At 35.8% G+C, this 24,156-nt stretch overlaps 1 protein-coding gene and 1 pseudogene across 1 annotated transcript; one reads left to right on the forward strand and one right to left on the reverse strand.

The window, feature by feature from the left end:
* Nucleotides 1-2,318: 2,318 nt before the first annotated feature.
* Nucleotides 2,319-4,156, forward strand: LOC107841228 (annotated as a pseudogene).
* Nucleotides 4,157-5,413: 1,257 nt separating this feature from the next.
* On the reverse strand, nucleotides 5,414-11,566 carry LOC107842288 (protein TPX2). Its single transcript, XM_016686048.2, has 18 exons — nucleotides 11,220-11,566; nucleotides 9,220-9,310; nucleotides 8,908-8,998; nucleotides 8,602-8,825; nucleotides 8,425-8,521; nucleotides 8,206-8,319; nucleotides 8,035-8,121; nucleotides 7,778-7,954; nucleotides 7,581-7,646; nucleotides 7,255-7,488; nucleotides 7,022-7,153; nucleotides 6,857-6,937; nucleotides 6,646-6,765; nucleotides 6,397-6,563; nucleotides 6,209-6,317; nucleotides 6,075-6,134; nucleotides 5,910-6,004; nucleotides 5,414-5,802 (listed from the first exon to the last, which is right to left on the reverse strand). The coding sequence occupies exons 1-18, from the start codon at nucleotides 11,374-11,376 to the stop codon at nucleotides 5,682-5,684; spliced, it is 2,223 nt and encodes a 740-aa protein (XP_016541534.2). The 5' UTR covers nucleotides 11,377-11,566; the 3' UTR covers nucleotides 5,414-5,681.
* Nucleotides 11,567-24,156: the final 12,590 nt, after the last annotated feature.

Genomic DNA, 24,156 nt, shown 5'->3' on the forward strand with positions numbered 1-24,156 from the left:
AGGGAGGCATGGTAACTTTCTAAAATATAGGAAATCATTGATTAGAGGACATTCAGACTCTATAGCATGAACTAAATCATGAAAAAAAAGACATTCCTAAACGCCTTGTAGCCTCTTGCTTATAAGTGTGGCATGCTACATGCCCATAAACAGGACTCTACCCGATGTGATTTTGCAGACATCCTGGGACCATGAACCATGCTATGATACCAAGTTTTTCACGACCCGAACCAAGGCCCTAGCCGCGATGAGCATCCTGAACCATGAAGGCCCGAGAGCCTTTCTAACTGGAATTTATGTACACAATTCAAATACAATAAGAAAAAATACAGAAAATAAATAGACGGAATTATGGTCATGTTCTGAGTTCAATTTAACAATACGGAATTTAGTTCAAAAACATTTGAAACCACATGAAAGCTAGTCTTCGAAATCTTTAATAATCTGAAAACCAACATCTGTCTAAATACTGGGACAAGGCCACCAATCGGACTGTGGGACAAAATAAAATAGTACTGTCCAAAAACCCAAGGCCTTCCGTAATAAGGGAGGCTCACCAACTGCAACTCCAGATAACCAATCTACTGCTTAGCGGGACCCCGAGACTGTACCTCAGATCCTAAAATATAAAGGGTCAATACAAATGTACTGGTATGCAGAGTAATCCAAAATATTGAACTTTTATATAACATAAGTGGGAGCAATTTATGAAACCTTTTACATACAATGTAAAAAAAATGCATGGGTATATTTAAAAGACTTTGCAACGTTTCTTGAAAACATGAAACCCTCTTTGCTTTAATTTTGAGTTAGGTGGTACACCCTATGGAGTCCGCCCTTAACTCGGTGACCAAGCTCCAACCCAAGTTTGCCGCAAGAGTTGGAGTTTCTGATTTTGATATGCCATAGGGCACTAGGCCAGCATATAATCCCTCTTGGGGACATAACCCGTATTGACAAAACATGGTTTTGGGCAATGAGTTTTCTGAACTCGTGACTCTTCGGGTAACCATCTAACATTTCTTGATCCTATTTTTAACCTTTTCTGAACATGCATCTTTCAAAATTCAAATTCTGAAAATCTAAGTAAAATCTAACTTATGTTATGTTCTGAATCTATTATGGCATTATCTGCTTTGGTATTATCAGACCATGACTTGCAAGTCGTATCTCTAAGCTATGAAATATCATGTTACTACTCTTTCATTCAAAACAACGTTTAGACCACCAAAAACATTCAAATAGTACAAGAGAACTCATATTTCCAAAACATATGTCAAACTATGCAAAAATCCTCTCTTTTCCACATTTCAACAAATGGTGGTCAATTTCTCAAAATAATTATTCAATTTTTTCGATTGTCACATTCAGCCTTTACAGTAAAAAAATTCCCTCTCTTCAATTCACAATCAGCATAAAATTCATAATTGATAGTAAAACCCTTGGTTCATGCTTTAAGATATGCAATTGAGTAATCCATGACTTGTCAATCAAGAAATAACACTATGAGACGGAAATTCGTTATTCGTGCTCTCAATTTATACTTTTCAAAACATTGAACGCATACATATATATATATATAAACAAAAATCAAATTTAAGGGGGAGGCCTCAAGACCCAAGTATTATCATCAAAAGGGTTCACCATGCATATGTGTTATTGTAAATTCAAACCCTTCGTAAATATATGAATTATTAACATTCAAAACATTATTAAAATATTTCACCATGCCCATGTAGTTTAGAAAAATCCCACGTACCTTAGATTACTTAGTTCAAAGAATGGAACCCGAATCTTGATTCGTTTCTTGGGAATCTTGACCTAAGAGCTTGATTCTTGATCTTTGGGGGATTAGGGCCTTCTTGAAGAGGAAGAGAGAATAATGATGTAACAAATGTTTTTTGGGGCTACGGTTTTGGGTTAGGTAAATGACCTTATTGCCCTCAAATACGTGGAAATGAAAAATGGAAAATAAGGGAGCGTGCTATGGAGCGTGCGCTGCACGCTTTGGAGCACTGAAATGGAGTGTGCACCGCATACTCTATCGCGGGCTCTGTCAGGGGTGGACTGCATCGTGCTCCGCATGCTAATCGCGGGCAGCTACTGTTTTGGACTTCCAAACATGCCCTTACGCTTGTTTGAAAATTTTGAAACTTGCCCGAGATGTACCTTTGACACCCCCGATCATGAATCAACTTAAAAATTGATATTCTAAGGCCGGGAAGGTCGAAAATAAAATCATCAAAGTTTAGGAGCTTAAAATGTGACTAAGTCCTTTTTAACACTTACAAAAATTTCAAGTTGTTAGCACTTTAAGCATGCTACTAAGTGTGATATCATGTCGAGATTTCTACGGGGTGTTACATCTTGGATCAGGAGTACTTAGTGTTACAAGTTATTTATCAATACCTGTAGCTGTGTACCCTTCAAAGATTACCACAAAGAAAACCAATTCATCTCATGTTCTTCCCTTTTCAACATCTTTCATTTTCGCAACAACCATGCTAGAAAGACTTAACATGGTTTTCTTGTTTGTTCCACACCTATCCGGTACTAGTAGTAACGATGATAATGCCTTTTCTCCGAATTATAACAATGTGTTCAAGGTTGGGTTTGAAAATGGCCATGTTGGGATTCATGTCAATTCTCTTGCAGCAGTGTTTTCTCATGAAGCAGGCTATTGGAAAGAAGAGTCGTTTTTCGGGACTTTAAAGTTGAATGATGGAAGAAACTACCAAGTTTAGATTGACTACGTAGATTTAAACATTAATGTGACATTGGAACCAGTTGGTATGAAAAGGCCAAAGAAACCTTTGTTGGATTTTCCTCTGAATCTTTCTCAAGTGTTTCAGGATGAGATGTATGTGGGGTTCTCAGATGCACCCTCTAGAAAGGGTATACCTCATAATTACCAGATCTTATCTAGGAGTTTTAGTAACTCGAATTTCTCAATAGGTGATGCTTTGATCACTCATGGTTTGTCTTCATTTGAGCTTTCTAATGAAGTTGATATTCCAGTTTATCGATCAGAGGGATTCAATTCATTGTAGGTATGACAATTTCACTCATATTTCTTGTTGTCGTGATTACTTCTTTGTTTCTGATTAAGAGAAATAGGATAATGAAAAGGGAAAGAGAGGATATAGAAGATTGGGAACTGGAATATTGGTCACATAGGATTAGTTATCAAGTAATTGATGTTGCAACAAATGGTTTTGCTGATGAAAATGTGATTGGGATGGGAAGTAATGGGAAGGTTTATAAAGGGGTTTGGCTGGGCGTTCAGAGGTTGCAGTAAAGTGCATTAATGAAAAGAGCGAAGGGGCAAAGCAATTCTTGGCTGAGATTTCAAGTCCTGGCAGGCTAAAGCACCGGAATTTAGTGGCATTAAGAGGCTGGTGCAAGAAAGGCAGGGGAAGCTTGATTTTGGTTTATGATTATATGGAAAATGGGAGTATGGATAAAAGGCTATTTGAATGTGATGTCAGAAATTACATGTTAAGTTTCGGAGACAGAATCAAGATTTTGAAAGATGTGGCATCAGGGGTTCTATATTTGCATGAAGAGTGGGAGGCAAAAGTGTTGCATAGGGACATTAAGTCTAGCAATGTTTTACTTGACAAGGAAATGCATGCAAGATTAGATGATTTTGGTTTGGCAAGAATATATGATCATGTTCAAGTGGCTAACGCAACTCAAGTTGTTGGCACAGTGGGTTATCTGGAGCCAGAGTTTGTCAAGACTAGCCGTGCCTCCACGCAAACTGATGTGTTTGGTTATGGAGTTCTGATTTTGGAGGTGATGTGTGGAAGGAGACCAATAGAGGAAAGGTAAGCCCCCTTTAGTGGACTGTCTGTGGGAACTAATGAAACGAGGCGAATTCAGTAATTACTTTGATAATCAATGAAGGACTGATCAAGGATTCAATGAAGAGGAAGCCTTAAGGGTACTGCAATTAGGCATGATATGCGCGAGCCTAGACCCCAAAGCTAGGCCAACTATGAGACAAGTGGTGAAATTCTTTGCAAAGAACTGTGATGTTGATGCATATGAAGCTGAGGATATAGAAGTTTACCTTAGATCTAATACCATGTTTTCCAATTATCGTTCTTCCATATTTCTTTCTTCGATAAGTTATCTTTTGGACGGTAGGTGAATTTAACATCTCTGCAGACTACAAAGAGGAATGGTAGGGTTGTTTTTCTTCAATCGTGGTGTAAGTTATACATTAATTCATGTTTACATTATACCTAGTGCAATATGGGATCAATACTTGTATTAACCATACCATGATAAAGTTCCTAAATTAGACAAAATTACCTTTCTTGGAATCGTTTTGTTACCTAATAAAATTTTATGTTTTGATCTATTTCTTGGATTGTTTATGCGAAATTATTTAGGTTCTAGACTCCTGCCAAAGCCTGAATCTGAATGATGTTAGCAAACTTTTCATGAGAATTAAGGCATATAATGCTGTCGTCTTTATCTTTATTTTGATACTTATGGGCCAAATATTTTGAATGATCGTGCTATTTGTAGAAAAAAGTTCGAGTTTGAAGAAAATGTGCTCTCCTTACATGCAGCTTTCTCAGTTTTTTGAAGTGGGATTTGAGAGAGACAAAAAGGATGAAGGTTTTCAACTTGAATTTGATGGGATAAAGCTTTGTTTCATAACAAGATCTTGCCTTGAGTAACAACAAGATCTTGAGATGATCAAATTTGCACTAGTAATAGCTCAAAAACTAATTGATGCATGACCATTGAGGGGTACCCACACCCACATGCCTAGTGGTGGAGCCAGAGGTGTAAAAATATTATAAAGGAATAAACCCAAGAAGAAGCCAAGAGAGTCAATATAGAGACGTAGAGAAGTTTTTTTAACCTAATACAATGTGTAATTTTCTGACGAAGGGATGAATACATGTGGCTCTGCCACTGCACATACCTGGAGCAGGTGCAGCCACTAGTTTAACTTGAAACACACACATAGCTGAATCTGCCTCTAAGCAATAAACAAGTATGATTTTTGCATCTCTACCTAATCTGGCAATATGGCTCCGGGCCTTAATTTTCTGCTCTTTGGGCAGTTGTGTCTAACAACTTTTCTGTCATTTACTATTTACACAATGCAGTCTAAGAAAACTTGATATGCATGGAGAAATTATAAATTGGAAATTTCTCAAAAGCAAGCTGAGTACAGACATGCAACTTGAAATGTAGGCCAGCAGAATCAGGAGACTCTCTTTCTCAACCTCTTTCTATATGAAAGTTCCTTCTAATGTATCAGTGTTCATGATCTTAGCTCAATGGGCCCCTGATTCCTTCCCCAGTTCTTTGGGGAGGCGGGAGGGAGGGGAGGGGGTTGAGTACTTTGAAGGTGACTAGAAATGCGCCATTGCAATCACACTGGGTTGTTGACATGAGAATATTAAAATTGTGTAACTTTTGTTTAATTACAAAGTTGGATACAAAGTGTTAACTATATAACATAGCTTACTGCAGAATACTGCTGAGATGATAAAGCTAAATGAATACTCTAATTATGTGGTTAAGTAAACGGTGTGAGCTTATTATTATTACAGAATTATTACACACATCACTAATATGCTAAAGAAAATATCCATCATGGCACTCACTGAGCTGTCCTCTCTCCGGTTTTAAATGACCCAAGTCAATTACAATCACCTCATTTGAGAGGCAGCACTAGAAACTGCTGCATAGGGGCAGAGCATTTTCCTTCTCTCTTTCCTTTTAACAACCTGTAGCTTGGGGGAGCTTGGTCTCGTCACATGTTTGGAAGACCTGTTGTGCATAAGTTTAAATGTCGTCTTAGTATGAGGAAGACTGGAAAAGGAAAGATAGAATAAGAAACAATGAAGAAGCAAATTTCCAACATGATTTTTACTTACTTTTGAGGTAGGAAAGGATGATCAAAATTAGGCACAGGTCTTGCATGCAGTACCAAAGTTCTCCGTAGCTGTTTCAAGGCCTTCTCCTCTTCCATCTTATCCAGTTAAGAAATTAGAATTAGTCGTAAATATCTACGAATAGCAGTATAGTTGACAAGGGCATACCATTCTTGCACATTCTGCCTCCTCCTGATACCTCTTATACATCATTTCTTTCTCCTTAATCTGTACAGCAACTTATAAGGTGAGTGCAAGAGCCACACGTAAGCCTAAGAATGCACATAAAGGGAAAAAGTTACCTTCTTATCAAATTCAGCTCTGTCAATGGCGCGGTGATCGACATGTAGATTGAATTCCTGAACCTGAGTGAACGGTTTCCGTTCTTTCTCAGGAACTGGAATCGGGTCCCTGCATTATTGGGTAGAAAATTTTCAGCATTACTAAAAGGACATAAGGTTTAGAAGAATTGCTCTTCAAAAGTTCTTACTCAATCAAGATTGATTGCGCCTTAAATAACCTCATCTTAGCTTCTTCCTCGTCCAATCTCTTCCTTTCTTCCATTTCCCTTCTCATCTCCTCTTCATGCCTAATGAGACTCTCAAGTTCAAAAGGCTGTGGCTTCGTGCACGGTTTTGGCTCTGGTTTTGGTGGAATCTGGCAAGATAACATGACAAAATGAGCAAATATATGTATAGAATAGATATCGATCAACGGAATTGGTACAAGATTTCTGTACCATGGGATAATCAGTAGTATAAGGATATGGAGTTGCTTTTGGATTTCTGGACCTCTCTTCCTCCATCTGTTTCTGTAGAAGTTCAGAGAACAACTTCCTCTCTTTCTCGACTCCTCGTTCCTAATTTCAAAAAAAAAAAAAAGAACAAGTTAGGAGGAACTATTTTTTCAGCTTAGAACAAAATCAAGACGTAGAAGTGCCTGATTTGTACCTCAGTGTAGAGATGAAAAGGATTTGGCTTCGTGTTTCTGGGAATAGTCTTGTCATTTGGAGGTTGAGAATTCAAGGAAAGCTGATAAAACATGAACTGTATTATGAGAAAGAAATGTGATATGACAATAAGTGAAAGATATAGCAGTCAGCAATATGATTGAACCTTGTCAAACAGATCATCAAAGTTAGCTTGAGGTGGAATCCTTTTGTCTGTGGCAAAGTGAAATTCCTGAGGTACAGTCACCTGCCTCTTTGTGTTGCAGAACATTCCCAAATCTCCTTTACTTTCAAGAATCTACACAAGTTGAAAAAAATTAAGGAAAAATTAAGAATGAAGCAAGAGAGTTCAATCCAATTGATCACCAGAATCTAGTCACCAGAGGCAGAGGTTGTTACCTTCTTATTCAAAGGCCTTGCCTTGAATTTTGGTGCTTTTTCAAGTTCTTCCTTTTCCAGTTCTTCTGTGCTTTTGGCAATTGGCGGCCGTGCTCGTAGTGATGTTCTGAGAACAGGTGATTTAGGTGCTGTAAGATGTGGCTGCCACTGATGACTCTGAGAAGATTCTATTGATTGAACTGAAGTTGTATCTGTGTTCATGTTGGCCCTTGCCATTGTTTCCAAGTGAAACTCCTGCTTAAGTGAAGGATGTTAAACAGACTATTCCTGGTATGCACAACTTTGCTCTCACTTCTTTTGCTTCTTTTGGAATCACTATACCATACCTTAAATTCTGGAAGTTGGGGTGTACTTTTAGGTAATAATAATGGTTGAGTTGGAGCTTCCAAAATCTGTTATCAAATGTACAACAAAACAATGTTGGATGGTGCGGTTGATCATAAAAAAAGGTAAAAATTGAAAGGCTTGTAGAATTGTGGAGCTTCCAAAATCAATTGATAAATACTGAGCGCGGTTGAGCTACCTTTTTGTTAACTGGGTGAGCCTTGAACTTGGGAACTTTAGCAATCATTTCTTCCTCAAGTTCTGCTGAACTTTTCACCCTTGTTGGACGGACACGTTGAGCTGTTACGAATTCGGGTTCTTTAGGCCTGGTTAATGTAAGTTTTGGCTTTCTCTGTGCTCGTCCAGTCAGATCACCCTGGATGATAAATGTACTTCAAAAATAATATCTAGGGAATCTGTTCAATATTGCTAAACTACTAAAGTACCAATACTTACATTTGAAGTAGAATTCATGCCAGATTGAAACTTCTTTATCATTTCTGCCGTTGAAATAAATGGGGAAATAAGTGACCTAACATACATCTGCACAATATAGAGTTTAACTTAGATTCCAAATATTCAAGTTTGCATGTATTGAAGTGCAAGAAAAAGGAGTCATGCTTTAACCTTTCTTTCCTCCTTTCGAGTTTTAGCTGCTGATGAAAACAAGTTAGAGCTACTGTTAGCTACACCAAGTCTTGTTTTGTGCGGCAAATGTTGAGGAGGTTTGATATCAAGAATCTAGCAGTTTGGACAGAAAGAAAAGCAAGATCATCAGATAAAGTGACATTGAAATATCCTGCACAATGCACCATCCGGAGAAGATACAGAGGAAAGACGGTATACCTTCCTAGATCTTCCCTCTTCTAGTTTTTGTCTCTTTACTGCTTGATTTTCTTGTGCGAAATTCGGAGTTCTAACGTCACTTTTCTTGATTGCTTGCCTGTGCATCATTAATGAAATTCACTTAAACTTTTTGGGACAAAAGCATGGACCAAAGAACTAGAGCAGTAAGCCACTTACTTTCTAACAGTAGCTTGATTAGAGCTCCTTAGATGTGACTCTTGTGGTTGAGTTTTTGACTTTAATGCTGAAGGGTTTCTAAGTATGCTCGCAATCTTTTTCGCTGTTTGTTGCCTCTTGGAGTTATTAGTCTCCCGAGATTCACTCTTCTGAGATGTTCTTGTTGGTCCTGGGATGCAAGTTTCTGTTACATGACCTTTGATTGTAGAATTCTCTTCAGATTCCTTGAAGATTATAAAGACATGATAAGACAGTGGTTCAAAATGTGTAAATGGTGTTTCTTGCTCTACAATTATGGACACATACCGAATCAGGAAGACTGGTAACAGGTTCTGCTATGATCAAATTTGGCGTTACCTCGGTTTTACTTTCAGACGAAATGAGCTCAGCTGCAGGCCTGTTTCAGACAGTAAGTCAGTACATTTACACCATTAAGAATCTACTATGCTCGGAAGTCTTCAAAAATGCCATCAGCTCCCTGATAGATCCTCGAGAAGTAGTGAAGTTTAACGGATCAGACACGGGTGCGGGAGCATTTTTGGAGGCTCCGAGTAACATAGGTAACATAGGCTCCGAGTAACATTCAAGAGATTTTTGCAATATAAAGTAATAGCAGACCTTGCATTGTCCTGCAACTCCTCAGCATCAGTGAAGACACACAAGCTCTCAAGTTGAACCATTCTACTAGTCTTGATTTTTGGCATAAAAGCTGGAGAAAAAAACACGAAAAAAACCAGCGTGTCAGCCCACGTTGGAACTCTTAACGAAAATAAGCAATCAACAGCAGCAACATAAACCACACCACATTGCCAGGGACATCAGTGCTGATCTGAATTTATGGCATACACAAAGTATGTCATAGATAAACAGATGGAATAGAAACAGAATTATTTTATGGACACCACCGGAAAAAATATCCTTCAACCTCACTTTTTAATCTGTTGAAGTACAAAACAACAACAACATACCCTGTGCAATCCTACAAGTGTAGTCAGGGGAGAGACTGTTTACTATAGACACTCGGCTCAAGTGAAGCAAATCAAAAATGAGTAAGCTAAGGAAATACAGTAGTAATAAAGGAGAAGGGAACAATAGCAACAACAGAGAGTTCAAAACTAACCGACGTTGTTCAACAGGATAGAAGTTTATCCTAAGCTAACTACAAAACGGTTAGTACTCGGTCTTGTTTGGTTCCACCTATTTGACACTAGCAATTGTTGTGGATCACATAGATAATTTCTTAAACTCGCGAATTCCAACTTACAGTTCCTTCTACACTAAAAATCTACTTTGGGTTGTATTTGAAGTTGTTTTTCACAGTCAAGTCAAAATGTTCATTGATTATAAGATCCGTATGCTGTATAAATTAGAGGACTTTTTCAATGCATATGAACTACCACTAATATTACAAGTGTCCTGCATTATTACAGATTCCATTAAATGAAAAAAAAATGTACATCTAATTGGGGGGGAAATTAGCAAAATATCAATTTGGTGATCAATGATCCCTTAAGGCTACATCCAAATTATGTCAAGATTCCCACTCCGGATCCTCCATACCTCAACCATCACTCAAATAATTATGGTCATATCCATACATATAATACATATGTGCAAAGAAATCCCCACCACCCCCCCAAAAAAAAGAGTAAGTGTTTCAGACAAGGTTTTTCAATTTTCCCCACGCTCCATTTGTCAAATATTTTCTCTAGGAAAATGATTTCCCTAATAAAAGTAGGGAAGACAAGTTTCACTAGTGACATTCACATTAATTGTATCCTCCCCACAGACCACAGCCCACCCTCTGACACCCCTCACTCCCCTACATCCCTACCTCATCTTTTATTGTATTTGTCCGAATTATATGCAAATATCGTTAGGATTATTTTACTAGAAAACGTTTTTCCATGAAAAACATTTTCCTTCGTAGTGAAAATACACCCATAGGTAAAGAATCCACACTTATCAACTCCTTCGTACTGAAAATACACCAATAGTGTAAAGAATCCACACTTATCAACTACCAAACAACAAGAAACACAAAACCCAGAACCCAAATATCGTAAAGATTCCAACTTTAAAAACTCCTAAATTCTTGAACGCAGATTAAACAGGAGAAAAAAGAAAACCATTGAATTTTAATAATGTAATAAATTTAAAAAAATCCACACTTATCATATATTTTTCATCATATGATATAAAAGAAATTGCAATTTATAGTTCTTGCTGTATATGTTTTGAATATCTAAATTGCCATTAATCTAATGTAATTTAGGGAATTAATTTAATTAACTCTCGAAAAACAAAACCTGACAATTATTTTGGAAAGGATGGAGTACCAAACTTCAAGAAACACAATACCCAGTCAAATTGACTCTTGAGGAGTGAAACATGACAACTATTTTGGATGGAGGGAGTAACAAACTAGGAGAAAAACAATACCCAGTCAAATTGACTTTCGAGAATTGAAACATGATAACTATTTTGGACGGAGAGAGTACCAAACTTCGAGATACAAAAAACTCAGAACCCCAAATAATGTAAAGATTCAAACTGTAAGAGCACCTAGTTAAATTCTTGAACACAGAAGAAAACGATGGAAGTTTAAATTGACGTACGAGAAGGAGCACAGCTACTAGTAACGTGAAACCAAAGCTCAGCCTTTTGTGTTTCCTCTTCAGTTTCTTCGTCAATGAAATCATAAAATCGAGGTGCAGAGAACTCATACGCCTCGTCTATTACAAACGAATTGGGATCATCCATTGTTACTGACATTTTCTTCTTCTCTTCGGATTTCGAGTGAATTTTTCAGAGAGATTTGTGGGTCTGAATTTGATGTTTGCAATAAACAAGTTCTTGCGTTAAGAGAAAGGGATGAATATTGACGTTGTGATTTTTTTCTGGTCCAACTGTCGAATTTTATTTTTGAAAAGGAGTTTTGGCAACTTTTGGGGAGGCTGCTTTGTAACGGCTATAAATTGAGTTGTCAATATATGAACAAAACTACACTCAAAGAAGGTAACGACGTCGTTATAGTCCATGATAAAAACTGTCACGTTGTTATAATTGTTAGTTTGCTCCGGTAGATACATGAATCTATGCATAGATATATTTAGGCTTAAGTCATCCCTAGCCACTAAAACTTGTACTGAAATTTCACTTAAACCTCTCAACTTAGGCCTGTACCAATCAGGCCCCTAACCCATCCGAATTTGATCCAATCGGGCCTTTTTTGTCTACATGACACCTCGAGTGTTATTCACTTGCCGTGCGCGTGAAGCCAAGAAAATTTTCTGATAAACCAATCAAAAATTGTCAGGTCAACAAAAAGAAAAGCTAATATTTAAATATAAAAAAAAAAGTCTTTTGTCTTCCTCAACCGACCAAATTAAATAGCCATCCTTTTTTATCCTTGTCTTCCTCAATCGACCGAATTAAATAACCATCCTTAACAGCCATCCTTTCCTTCCTTTTTTAAGTTGCCATGTTCGACACCCTTTTTTAACTTTACGGAATAACCTCAAATTTCAAACTGACCCAGAAAGTGATTGAGTAGACCAAACAAATTAAAATTTTCAATTAAGAAATTGATTTTTGAAAATGCAAACAATTGTAAGATTTTCTTCTATGAAAGTCCGCTATAAAATCGAGTTATCATTACCTTGTTGGTTGTTACAATATCGTTGTTCCATCGGTGAACTTCCATTCTCAAATTTGGTTGAATCTGAAATCAATTTTTTGAATGGTTGAATCTGGTTGTTGGGGGACGGTGTTGAGGGGATGAAGGAGTAGGGGACGGGTTGAGTTTCCATTCTCACTATTACCCATAGCATCAACGACTATGCGACCGACAGATCCACACACAGCAAATCTCAAATCACTAAAAGATGAGATTTTGACAGCTTCAGATTGCGATTCAAGCTTACGCTTTGAATAAACAAGAAGCATCATACAATAATAATCAAAAGTGGCCATTGAGATGATCAAGAGAGAGCCCATTACCCATCCTGTTTTTTTGAATGTATATGGAAGTCCAAGAACTCCTGCACTAACTAGAGACATAAAAACATTAGCAAAAGTCTTTAAAGGAGAAGAAAGGTGTTGCAGCTTTTGCCCCAAAAATGGATCATCATCTTCAGGGATTTTTAGTGCATCGGATGATGAACTTGCTTCGTTTGTCTTAAACCCCATTGTCATAGGAGCCTCCTCTTCAAGCCCTTCTGTCTCAAACCCCATTGTCATATGAACCTCTTGAAGATTATTGTTGTTGATTCGATGATCTATAGGACGTTGTTATTGATTTGATGATCTATAAACCTGATCAGCGAGAATTAATTATTGGAGAGAGACAGACAGGTAAAATAATTCCAATCAAGAATACAATTCAAACCAACCCAATACAAAAAAGAATCTGATAAAAGATTAATAAAAATGAAATCTTAGATTTGATTGAGAATACGGGAGAAGAATATTCAGCAAGAATCAGAAAACAAGATTGATAAAAATAAATTATTATGTTTCAAATCACAAAATAGAGAAAAGCCATTGATGTGGGCAATGGTACTTTTGCAGGGAAGAGAAGGGTTGGGTGTTAATAGTTGGGGAGGGGGCGGGGTAGGGGTGGAAAATATTGAAAAAGAAAGTTGGTTTAACATTATTAAAAAAAAATCTGAATATATTTAATCCACGTGGAAAATGTTGAATGGAGTAACTTTTCACATCAGTCACGTTTGATAACACGCGGAGCATATTTAATGAGCCATGACAACAAAAGGCCTGGGTGAATCAAATTTCGGATGGGTTGGGGCCTGATAGGTACAAGCCTGAGTTGAGGGGTTTAAGTAAAATTTTGGGACAAGTTTAAGTGGCTAGCGATGACTTAAGCCATATATTTATCTAAAAGCATGTTTCTGGGTATATGTGCATAAGCATGTATAGATTCATATGATTTATGTATCTATTGTATCTATGTATTTGTTTATTAGATTTATGCGTGGAAGAAGAATATATACAAATACTTTAAGGGGTCGTTTGGTTGGGAATATAGTTATGCTGGGATAAGTTATACTGGAATTAGTTATGCTGGGATTATTTTTTATTGAATGTTTGGTTTGTTGTATTCAAAGTAATATGCATGGCATAATTTCTAAGAATAAATTAATTGATTACCAAAATACCCTCCATCTTATTTAACTTTTTTTTATATATATATTTCTTTTCAAACTTTAAATATTTATTCTTAAAAATAAAACTTTTTTCTTATTTAGCTTAATTTTTGTGTGTGTGTGTGCATTTTTATGATTATATCATGTGTATATTTTAAAAATAAAATTTTCATCTTATTTATCTTTAATTTTTTTTGCATGTGCCTTCCCATGATTTTGTCGTGTGTGTTTTAAAAAAATCTTATTACATCTTATTTAGTTTGAAATAAAAACTTGCAACTTAAGTTTGTTAAAGTAAAAAAAGATTTGTTGTTTATGTCACTTCATTAGACACATATCACTCATATAATATAGAATACTAAAATTTATTTTAATTGATATATACAATATCAATTTTCAAGTGATTAAAAAACTATTTAACTTAAAATATGTAATTGAACAATTGAGTCGATTGTGAACACGGATCATTCATATAATATAGTGATCAATATTTCAATTCAAATGCTTAACAATGGCTTATAACTACGACAAGGTTTGTGCTAGTTAATTAAATTTGTCTTTGACTGAAAAATTAGTTATAAGAGGCTAATATGAATTTGGGGGTTTGGGGGTAATTTAGGTTGTCGGTAAATAGTACTCAATTGAAGATAGGTTAATTAAAACTCTAATAATTTTAATATTTATAAAAATATTGATGATTAATTCATTACAAATTTCATCTTAAAACAAACAAAATTTAATATTCATCTGCATTTTATTCATTTATGAAAAGTTTTTAGTTTATTATTCATGAAATGTTTAACATAAAATGTGAAAAATATTAATATGCATAAAATATTCTTATATTTATTTAACATGTCTACCTATGTTATATAGTTTGTTAGCCATCCATATGACTAAATTATAATATTTATCATTTGTATAAATATAAAATTACTACCTTACTATTTGTTTACGTATATGGTTACGTCAGTATAATTTATGGATAGCCTAAAGTGGTTGAGTTAGATTGATTAATTAATTATGCACATACGTACGTATATAAAGTGGCCCATACATGAATATAGGAAGGGGTAATTTTGTCCTTTTATAAATTTATCCCAAGGATAAATTATGGTGGGATTGTTATCTCACTAATTGTGTGGATAACTTATTCCAGTATTATTTATTAGACCCGAAATAAGCTATCCCAAATATTGCCAACCAAACATGCATTAAAATTTTTTATCCCGAGATTATTTGTTTTAGCACCTCACACCAAATGACCCCTAGCTGTGTATTTAACTTGAAAGAAAAAAAAGAGGAGGAGATGTAGATAGAAAGTGTATCTGACTTGTTTTTCTTTCTTTTTCTTTCTTTTTTTTCTTTCTACTTCACTTCACTGAAACGTCACTATTACCGTTGTTGTCATCGTCGTTATGAGGGCATCAAAGTTCACTAAAAAAACGTAGATTCGACCAGATCTTGGACACACACATAGTCCTGAAATTCAAGAAGGGGTGAATTAAAATTTTCTATGAGTCGACTATTGAGACTTCACAGTCGACTTGCCTGCAAATCAGTGTACTTCACAAAATGAATTAGATTTAAATAAACAGACAAGTAAATATTTGACTTTAAAGTAAATACACGAAGATTTATTATGGTTCGAAATATCAATATGGTGTCTAATTCCAGTCCCCTTGGGTTTCAACGTTTTCGTAAATCATTTAAAGTCGGGCTCGAGTACAATGATGAGAAATAAGTTCTAAAGACTTATTTTGTTCTTCAGATCTTGTGACACAACTTCAGTTTGTATTACAAAGTCGACTCGATTCTATTTTTTATATAACTATTGCAAACTAATAAGTACAAAGCTTTGTGAGACTAAGATTGAGATACTTTGAAATTCTTCCTGAAAGTTGTGTGAGTGCTTTGATCTTCAGTCCTCTCTTTATATTCTTTAGTTGTTTTTCTTCGTAAGGGAACTCAAGAGATTTCGTTCCAATCAAGGATTTGAATTGATTCCTTGATTGAGGAATGTTACCGTATAGTATATTCATAGTAGATATGTCCACATACACGATACTTGATACACGTCCGTATCAGATACGTCTGTGATCCTTTTTCCTTTTGCTCTTATAATGATTGATGATATTTTCCCAAGTTTTGCTCCAATCAGGAAGTTGTTGGATGGTTGCTTTCCTTTGCGAGATTTTCTTGGAAGTCTTGAATTGATTTTGTATGATTGACATTTTTCCAAGTTTAGCGCCGGCCATCATGCTGTTGGATGTTTGTTTCCTTTAGCAAGATATTCTTGGATATCTTGAGTTGATTTCTTAGAGATTCTGCATCTTTGGTGTATCTTCGGTATCTTCTCCTTCCATCATTAGAGATCTTCAATATCATGCAAATGTTTACTCATTAGTTTGTCATTGTTAAAATATAAAATGTAAATATAAAAGGCTAATAATCTCCCCCTTTTTAATAATGACAAACAAGCAGTAAACATCAATTGACTTTCCTGTCTGTCGCAGTAGTTGGCTTGCTCTCCCTGAATTGTAAACACTTCCAATGTTCCTCTATTTATTGAGTATCAGTCGACTCTTATCCATCAATAATCGACTTGCTCCCCCTGACTTGTAAGCACTTCTGATGTTCCTGTCATTCTCCTCCTTTTGTCATAATCAAAAAGTACCACAGAGTAGCAAAAGAACAATAGACATATAGCAGAGAATTAAGCTAATTAATTAACAAGTACTAGTCAAAACAAAAAAGTGTAGTAGATAGTGTGTTAAAAATCATCATATAACCTAACAAAAACAAGGGACAGGACTCCCTTTTGAATAAAAAGTCATCATTCACCGCGTAGCCAGAAAGTATGTTAGGGTATTGTGCATATTATGGAAAAAAATTTCATATGATTTTTCACATTTTTTAAGAATGAGGTGTAGGAGTTCTGAACGAAAATAGCAAGATCATCATTAGAGGAGTGGACTTGGGACTTGAGGGGGTCCATGCAGGTGAACACTCGAGCAAACAACTTGACACCCTCATGTTTGAACCCGTCGAGAGCCAACCAAACTATGCCGTTTGTGTTGGTGCTCTTCCCAAGGTCTAGAAGTTTGAAAGTCGACTCCTGTAGCAGCATGACACCTTCTTCAATAGCTTTAAAGTGATCTTTAATTTTCTCCAGTTCATTCAACATAGTAATCATGAGGTTAGAAACAGACTTAGTTACCTTGGGGATTTAAGACTTTGCCCAAGCAAAATCCTTCTTGAACCACTCATTATCGACCAAAACATAGCCCATACTAGCAAAAGTTTTGGAATCATAAGTGGCAACGACTTCCATCGGGGATAAGCAAAGAGATCAATACAGTGATACAAGAGAATCCTAGTAATTAGCAGGCCATATGGTAAACTGGCGGAGGCATGAACATCTACTGCACTCTCCAGTATATACTCACAGATCCCGGTTGCCTAATTGATTTTATATTTCTTAACTAGATAATACAAAATAAATACGTCACAGCGAGTAATATTGCTGAAGGATCCCTTTCTTGGAATCAGTGAGGTAGCGATTATGTGGGCCATGATGCGATACTTGAAACATAGGGAAAAGGGACCAAAAGTTGATGTTGTTTTGTCCGTATCAGACAGGATCCTTTTTGCTTCTTCAAAACATACTTCAAAGTCTTCGGGCCAAGTATCATTCATGAAAGAAATCACACTAGAGAATTTTGTATCAAAAACCTTCTCGAACATAAAATCGTTCAGGGTGATTCTTGTGCCAAGCACAAGAGTCTTAAGTTCACCACTATCAAGAAAGAGGAGTAGATTCGCATAGAATATGCGAATTGGATCCTCATAAACCAAAAGTCCACAGATACAGAATACCAGAGGCAAATCTTAAAACTTAAAGAAGTGACTAACATTACAGAAGGCATCTTTTAATTGACAAAAATGGATTATGCGATCGGGTACAATGGAGTAGTTTTTGAAGGCAGAGAATTTTTCTTTCTGAGAGCATGTCAAGAATTTGTGCATGTCCTCAGGAAGGAAGGAGTTTAAAGAGGAGGTTCGAGGTTTCTTGGTAGAAGGGGATAGGCAGAGAGCAGAACGATGCCTTTTGTTACGAGTATATTGTTGAGAGTCTGATGAGGATTTATCAAAGGACTCAGAGAGGAGAACAGGGTTGTTGGAGAGAGCCTTAGGAAGAGATATGGAAACACTGGCCATGGAATGAGTTTTGGTCATGGGAGAGGAGAGAAGTTGAATTTTAAAAGGACAAAGAGGGGGAAGTGAGGATGGATAAGTGAATGGGGGGAAAGAGGGAGGATGTAGGCAACTATTGGGAAAGATAATAAAGGGGAAGATGAAGAGGTGTGAAGTGAAAAGATGACTGATGGAGGTGAAAGGACGGCAAAAGGGGGTATTGGAAAGGTTAAAAGGGTGCAGAAGTGATAGGGGTGGAGTGAATACCGATGAGAAATAATAATGACTTTCCTTTTTTAAAACCAATTTTTGGTTAAAAACTGATAAGAAAATTGGAACAAGTAAAAAGATTTTTTTGTCCAAAAATAAAACTCATAAATCATTAATACTGAGAATACTAAGTCTTTTTCTAAGGTAACAAAATCTTTCTTCTAACAAGGGTTTTATAAAAATATCTGCAAGTTGATTTTTAGAGTCGACAAATGCTAAAGAAAAGTCTCCATTTCCTACATGATCTCGAATAAAATGATGCTTAATATCAATGTGTTTGGCCCTAGAATGATGTACAATATATTTAGACAAATTAACAGCACTGGTGTTATCACACATTATGAAAACAGATTCAAAACACAAATTAAAATTAAGTAGTTGATACATAATCCATAGAATTTGAGTACCACAACTTCCAATGGATATGTATTTAGCTTTAGTTGTTGAAAGAGTAACTGAAGTTTTGTTTCTTTTGTGCCATGAAATCAGGGCATCACTAAGAATTTGACGCGTTCTGCTAGCGCTTTTTCTATCACTTCTATCACCTGCAAAGTTAGTGTCTAAATATCCAATTAAATTGAAATAGAAAGATCAAGGATACCATAGTCCAATGTCTTGAGTTCCTATGAGATATTGGATGATTCTTTTGACAGCAGTCCGATGAGACTCTTTGGGAGTCAACTTGTAACACCGCGTATTTTTGCGCTAGAATTCAAATCGCCGTTCCTATGTGTATAAACGTTAATCTCATGATTTTTATGTTAATACATGTGTCATAATCATTATCCTAGTTTATGAAGTGCTCTCTAAGTGAAAGATGTTCATAGAGTTTACTTAGAATAAAGTTGAGCTAAGAACCTTAGATTCGTCCTAAGTTTGGTGTTAGATTCTATAAGGGTCAACTTTGAAAGTGTATAACTTTTAATGTATGTAGAATTTTCTAGCTAAACACCCACCAAATTTTATATAATTGAATCAGCTTTCCAACGATACCAATTTCTCCTAAATTCAATACCCGAGTGAAAAGTTATAGCATTTTTTGTGTGAGGTAGTAAGCTGCCGCGATTACACCGCTCGAGGGTGGCTATAGTGGTAGAACTAACACCACTCAGTGGTAAGCCTCAAAATTAGGATTGTCCAAACCAGTAGGTCACCGCTCAATGATGCCTATAGCAGTGGAACCAATAGCTCTCACCGGTGAGCCTCAAAATTAAAATTTCTGCAGAAACTTTTAATTCCGAGGGGCAATCTTATCTTTTTCCATCTCAACCCAGGTCATAAAAACACGATTTTAAGCATCTATTAGGGCATTATTTTCCCTCATTCTCCTATTTTACTCTCAAGAACAAACCCTAATCAATCCTCTTCAAGATCATCCATTTCATCACACCTCCTCTTCAAGAAAAAACAAAAATTTAGGGTTCCTAACCCAAGAAGTTCAAGAAAAGCATTCAAGAACATTCCCAAGGCTTCAAAGTCAAGTTTTTACATCAAATCAAGCATAATAAGGTATGTGGGGTTATGAACAAGGATACTCCTTTCATCCTTGTGCCCAAAACTAATTTTTAAAGATGAATTTACATGGATTTCAATTAGGGTTCATACTCAAAGTATCTTGTTTTGAGTTTTGAATTTATAAAGTGATTGAAGCATTAAAGTCCATATTTGCCTTGATTTAAAGAATTTTCTTTTATAATTTGAACACCATGAGTATGATTTGAAACATTGATTACAGATTTTCAACTGAAGTTAAGCATGATATTATTGAAGTATTTCAAGAAGTATATTGAGCATGATGTTTTACTATGAATTTGCATAAGTTTAAAGAATGGGTTTTAAGACCTAATATTTAGTATTGATATTTCAAGAAGATTATGATTTTAAGCCTCTTTAATGATTGTTTACCAAGATTCAAGAAAGAATTGATCTTTTGATCCTAAGCTAAGATAAGGAATCCACATTATTCATATAGTTTGAGATTTAAGGAAAGAGAAGCATAATTGATTTTCATTATAAACACTTATGATATTTTAAAGTGGATTTCCTAAAGTTCTCAGCGATAAGTATGGGAGTAGTATTTAGCACTAAGTTGGGTATGATTCCAAGTTCTCATGCTCCAAAACTACGGGCCACCATAGGTTTAAAGTTTAAGTGCCCATAGTTGGCTAAGTCAGTGATCACTTAAGATAAGGTTATACTCCTTGGCAAGAGTATGAAACTTCTCCCCAATATGAAGTTTTTCCCTTAGGGAAACATGACGTTGGACATCATGATAGCTCACATGGTGTATGTCGGTTGGAAAAACCTCCCAGAGTCTCTAAGTCCTAACAGAAAAAAATAACAGAACAGCTTTTAGAAATTAAGTGTAAAGGCTCACAATTTTACTCAGATATTATTTTACATAAGACATTAGCTATGAGATTTTTAGCTTTCAGTTTACAGATGATAAAGGTGAGTCCTTTTACACTTAGCCTGTGTGATTTGAAAACAGACTTGACTTCATCCCTAATTATTCCACTAGAAAGAGTAAAGATACAACTTTTAGAACTAAGTGTTATGACTCACAAGATTTATACAGTATGTTTTATCATTCATGATTTATGATTTTCAGCATTCAGTTATTCAAGCCAATGTGAGTCATTTACACTTAGCATCCATTCTTTACAAGCTATATGAACAATTGAGTTATTGTTTTACTTATGCATTCACCCCTACATGCTCAGTACATTCCAAAAGTACTGATCCACATATACTTCTATGTGCTACATTGTTAGAATATAGGTACTAGTTCAGTTTTAGTCCATATATCATGACCAGACAGTTGTAGATTCCAACCAACAGATGATGAGTCCTCCTACTTCGGGGACTTCAGTTAGATGTTATTTATGTACTTTACTTTCTTACTCATATGTATTGATTAGTGGTAGTTGGAGTCGTGTCCCAGCTATCTATAGTCAGTATAGTAGAGGCTTCATAGATTATCAGTAGAACTAATGTATTTGATTCCAGTTTTGTTTTGTATAAGCAGAGTTGTAATCATTTTTATATAGCTTTGTATTGATCAGATTCAGAAAAGATTGATCTTTTGCTTATTTTATTTAGATTTATGTATTTTATTCAGTTGCTCATGATCTATGCCATTATAAGGGTTAGCTTGGGGTCACGTACAATATTAAGCACCGTGTGACGACTAGGGGATAGCCTCGGGTCATTACATGACTAGAACCTGACACATTTACTTACACTAAACATGATGTCTGGTCAAGTAGCGGTCAAATAGAGTAGTGATATAATCATTCCCCTGTATATTTTTCATCAACATCCTTTCCAGACGATTCTGAATCAAGACTTATGGATGGACTCATCAGAGTTTCATAGGCTTTTCCTGTTTTCATACTAATTTTTTTGATGAGTTCCTTTGTGTACTTAGCTTGACCGATGAAGGTACCTTTGGGAGCTTGTTTGATTTGTAATTTCAAGAAGAATGTGAGCTCTCCCATGAGGCTTATTTTAAATTCTCCTTTCATCAGATTTGCAAAATTCTCACACAAAGAGATATTAGGAGTACCAAAAATGATATCATCAACGTAAATTTGCACAATAAGAATATTTGAATCAAACTTCTGTATGAACAGGGTTGTATCAATTTTACCTCTTTAAAAATTGTTATTTAGTAAGAAAGTTCTTAATCTCTCATACCAAGCCTTTGGAGATTGTTTGAGACCGTAGAGTGTTTTTTACAATTTGAAAATATGATTTGGATACTATGAACTTTCAAAACCAGGGGATTGTTTTACAAAAACTTCCTCAAGAATAAAATCGTTTAAGAAGGCATTTTTGACATCCATTTGATATAACTTAAAATATTTAAAAGTAGTAAAAGCTAATAAAATTTGAAATGATTCTAACCTTGCCATATGGGCAAAGGTTTCGTCATAATCAATACCTTCTTGTTGGGAGTAGCCTTGAGCTACAAGTTTGCCTTTATTTCTGATAACCTTAATTTTTTCATTCAATTTATTTTTGTAGACCCATCTGATTCTAATTGCTGAGCAATTATTGTCTCTTTCAAATAAAGTCTAAACTTGATTTTGTTAAAACTGGTCTAATTCTTCCTTTATGGCTTTAACCCAGGACTCATCTTTGAGGGCCTCATCGGTCTTCATTGGTTCAATTTGAGATACAAGGGCAACAGAGGCTTGATTTCTCAATGATGCTCTTATTTGCATCCTATCATCTGGATTTTCGATGATAAATTCATTTGGATAGCTAGCATCATGTTTCCATTTTTTTTATAAAATTTGGTTTGACTATTTCTATTGTGAGAGTCGACTCTGGAGGGGGTATAGTCAACTTATCTTGTGATGGCTCAGAGGTTGTGCTAGCATTGGCTCCAAATTATAAATTAGTCACCTATTCTTCATCAATACTCAGACTCATAGGAAGGTGATTAGTTTCATCAAATACAATATACATAGATTCTTCAACACATAATGTTCATTTATTATAAGCTCTGTAAGCACGACTGGTGGGAGAGTACCCAGGAAAAATACCTTCGTCACTTCATGGATCGAATTTTCCCAAGTTATTCTTACCTTTGTTATGGATGAAACATTTGCATCTAAAGGGATGAAAGTATGTAATGTTACTCCACAGTTCATAGGGCAATTTCTTTAGAATAGGTCCGATGAGGCATCTGCTGATGATGTGACATGTTGTGCTTACTGTCTCTGCCCAAAAGTGATCTAGGAGATTGTGTTCCAACAGCATGGTCTTAGAAGTTTCCTTGAAAGACCGATTCGTTCGTTCCACCACCCGGTTTTATTGAGGATACCAAGGTGATGAGAAGTTCTGAGAGTATCTATTGAGAGTACAGTATTCCTCAAAAGCCTTATTTTTAAATTCTCCTCCATGATCACTGTGAACATAGGTTATAAGATGTCTAGTTTCTCACTATAATTTTCTATAAAATATCTCAAAGTTTGTAAAAACCTCATGTTTATTAGCAAGAAACATTACCCAAGTAAAACGAGAATAGTCATCAACGATGACAAAGACATATCTTTTGCCACCAATACTTACGGTCTTTATGGGGCTAAATAGATCCATGTGGATTGTTTGAAGGATCTTTTCAGTAGACACAATATCTTTGACTTTGAATGATGTTCGGGTCAATTTACTCAGTTGGCAGGCATCACAAATAAGATTCTTTTAAAACTTGAGTTTTGGTAGATCTCTCACCAGTTCAAGTTTGGATAGTTTCTCAATGATATGCATACTAGTATGCCCAAATTTTTTGTGCCACAACTAAATATCATTGGTTTGCATAGTGAGACAAGTTAAAGTAGCAATGTTGGGACTATTTAAGACATAGATATTATCAATGCGTTCACAGATGAGAGGATGTCTCTTTTGTCGTATTTGATGGAGCAACTTTATGCTTTCAAGGAGACTTCAAAACTGGGGTCACACAGCTAACGTATGTTGAGCAAGTTATGTTTCAGACCGTCTACTAGATACACTTCAGTGAATTCGCATGAGGATCTGAGCTTTACTGAGCTAACTCTGATGACGTTGCCTCTAGCATTGTCACCGAATCTGACTGCTCCCCCATCTATTTTCTTTAAAGCACAAAAATTTTCTTTATTTTTGGTCATGTGTCTGGAACATCCTTTATCAATGACCCACATTCCCTTCTTATAGCTCTTGCAGAAATGTTCCTGCAAAATAAGAAAATTAATTTTGTTTAGGTATCCAAGTGGTCTTGGGTCCTTGCAGGTTAGATGTGTTCCTTTAGGCTTCCAAACCCACACACTTTTTGGCTTATGCCTACAGCTGTAAGATTTGTGCCTTATCTATCCACAGATATAACAAACAAGTCCTCGAAAGGAGAAAGAGGTCTTGGCTGATTTAAATAATTTTG

Source organism: Capsicum annuum, chromosome 9, assembly GCF_002878395.1.
Source record: "Capsicum annuum cultivar UCD-10X-F1 chromosome 9, UCD10Xv1.1, whole genome shotgun sequence".
Taxonomy (NCBI): domain Eukaryota; kingdom Viridiplantae; phylum Streptophyta; class Magnoliopsida; order Solanales; family Solanaceae; genus Capsicum; species Capsicum annuum.

Coding starts and splice junctions, on each gene's coding strand:
- LOC107842288 (XM_016686048.2), bottom strand. CDS start 11,376: ATGTCAGTAACAATGGATGATCCCAATTCGTTTGTAATAGACGAGGCG. Junction 7,647..7,777: donor CTCACCCAGTTAACAAAAAG/GTAGCTCAACCG, acceptor ATTTGATAACAG/ATTTTGGAAGCTCCAACTCA. Junction 6,938..7,021: donor TTGATGATCTGTTTGACAAG/GTTCAATCATAT, acceptor ATGTTTTATCAG/CTTTCCTTGAATTCTCAACC.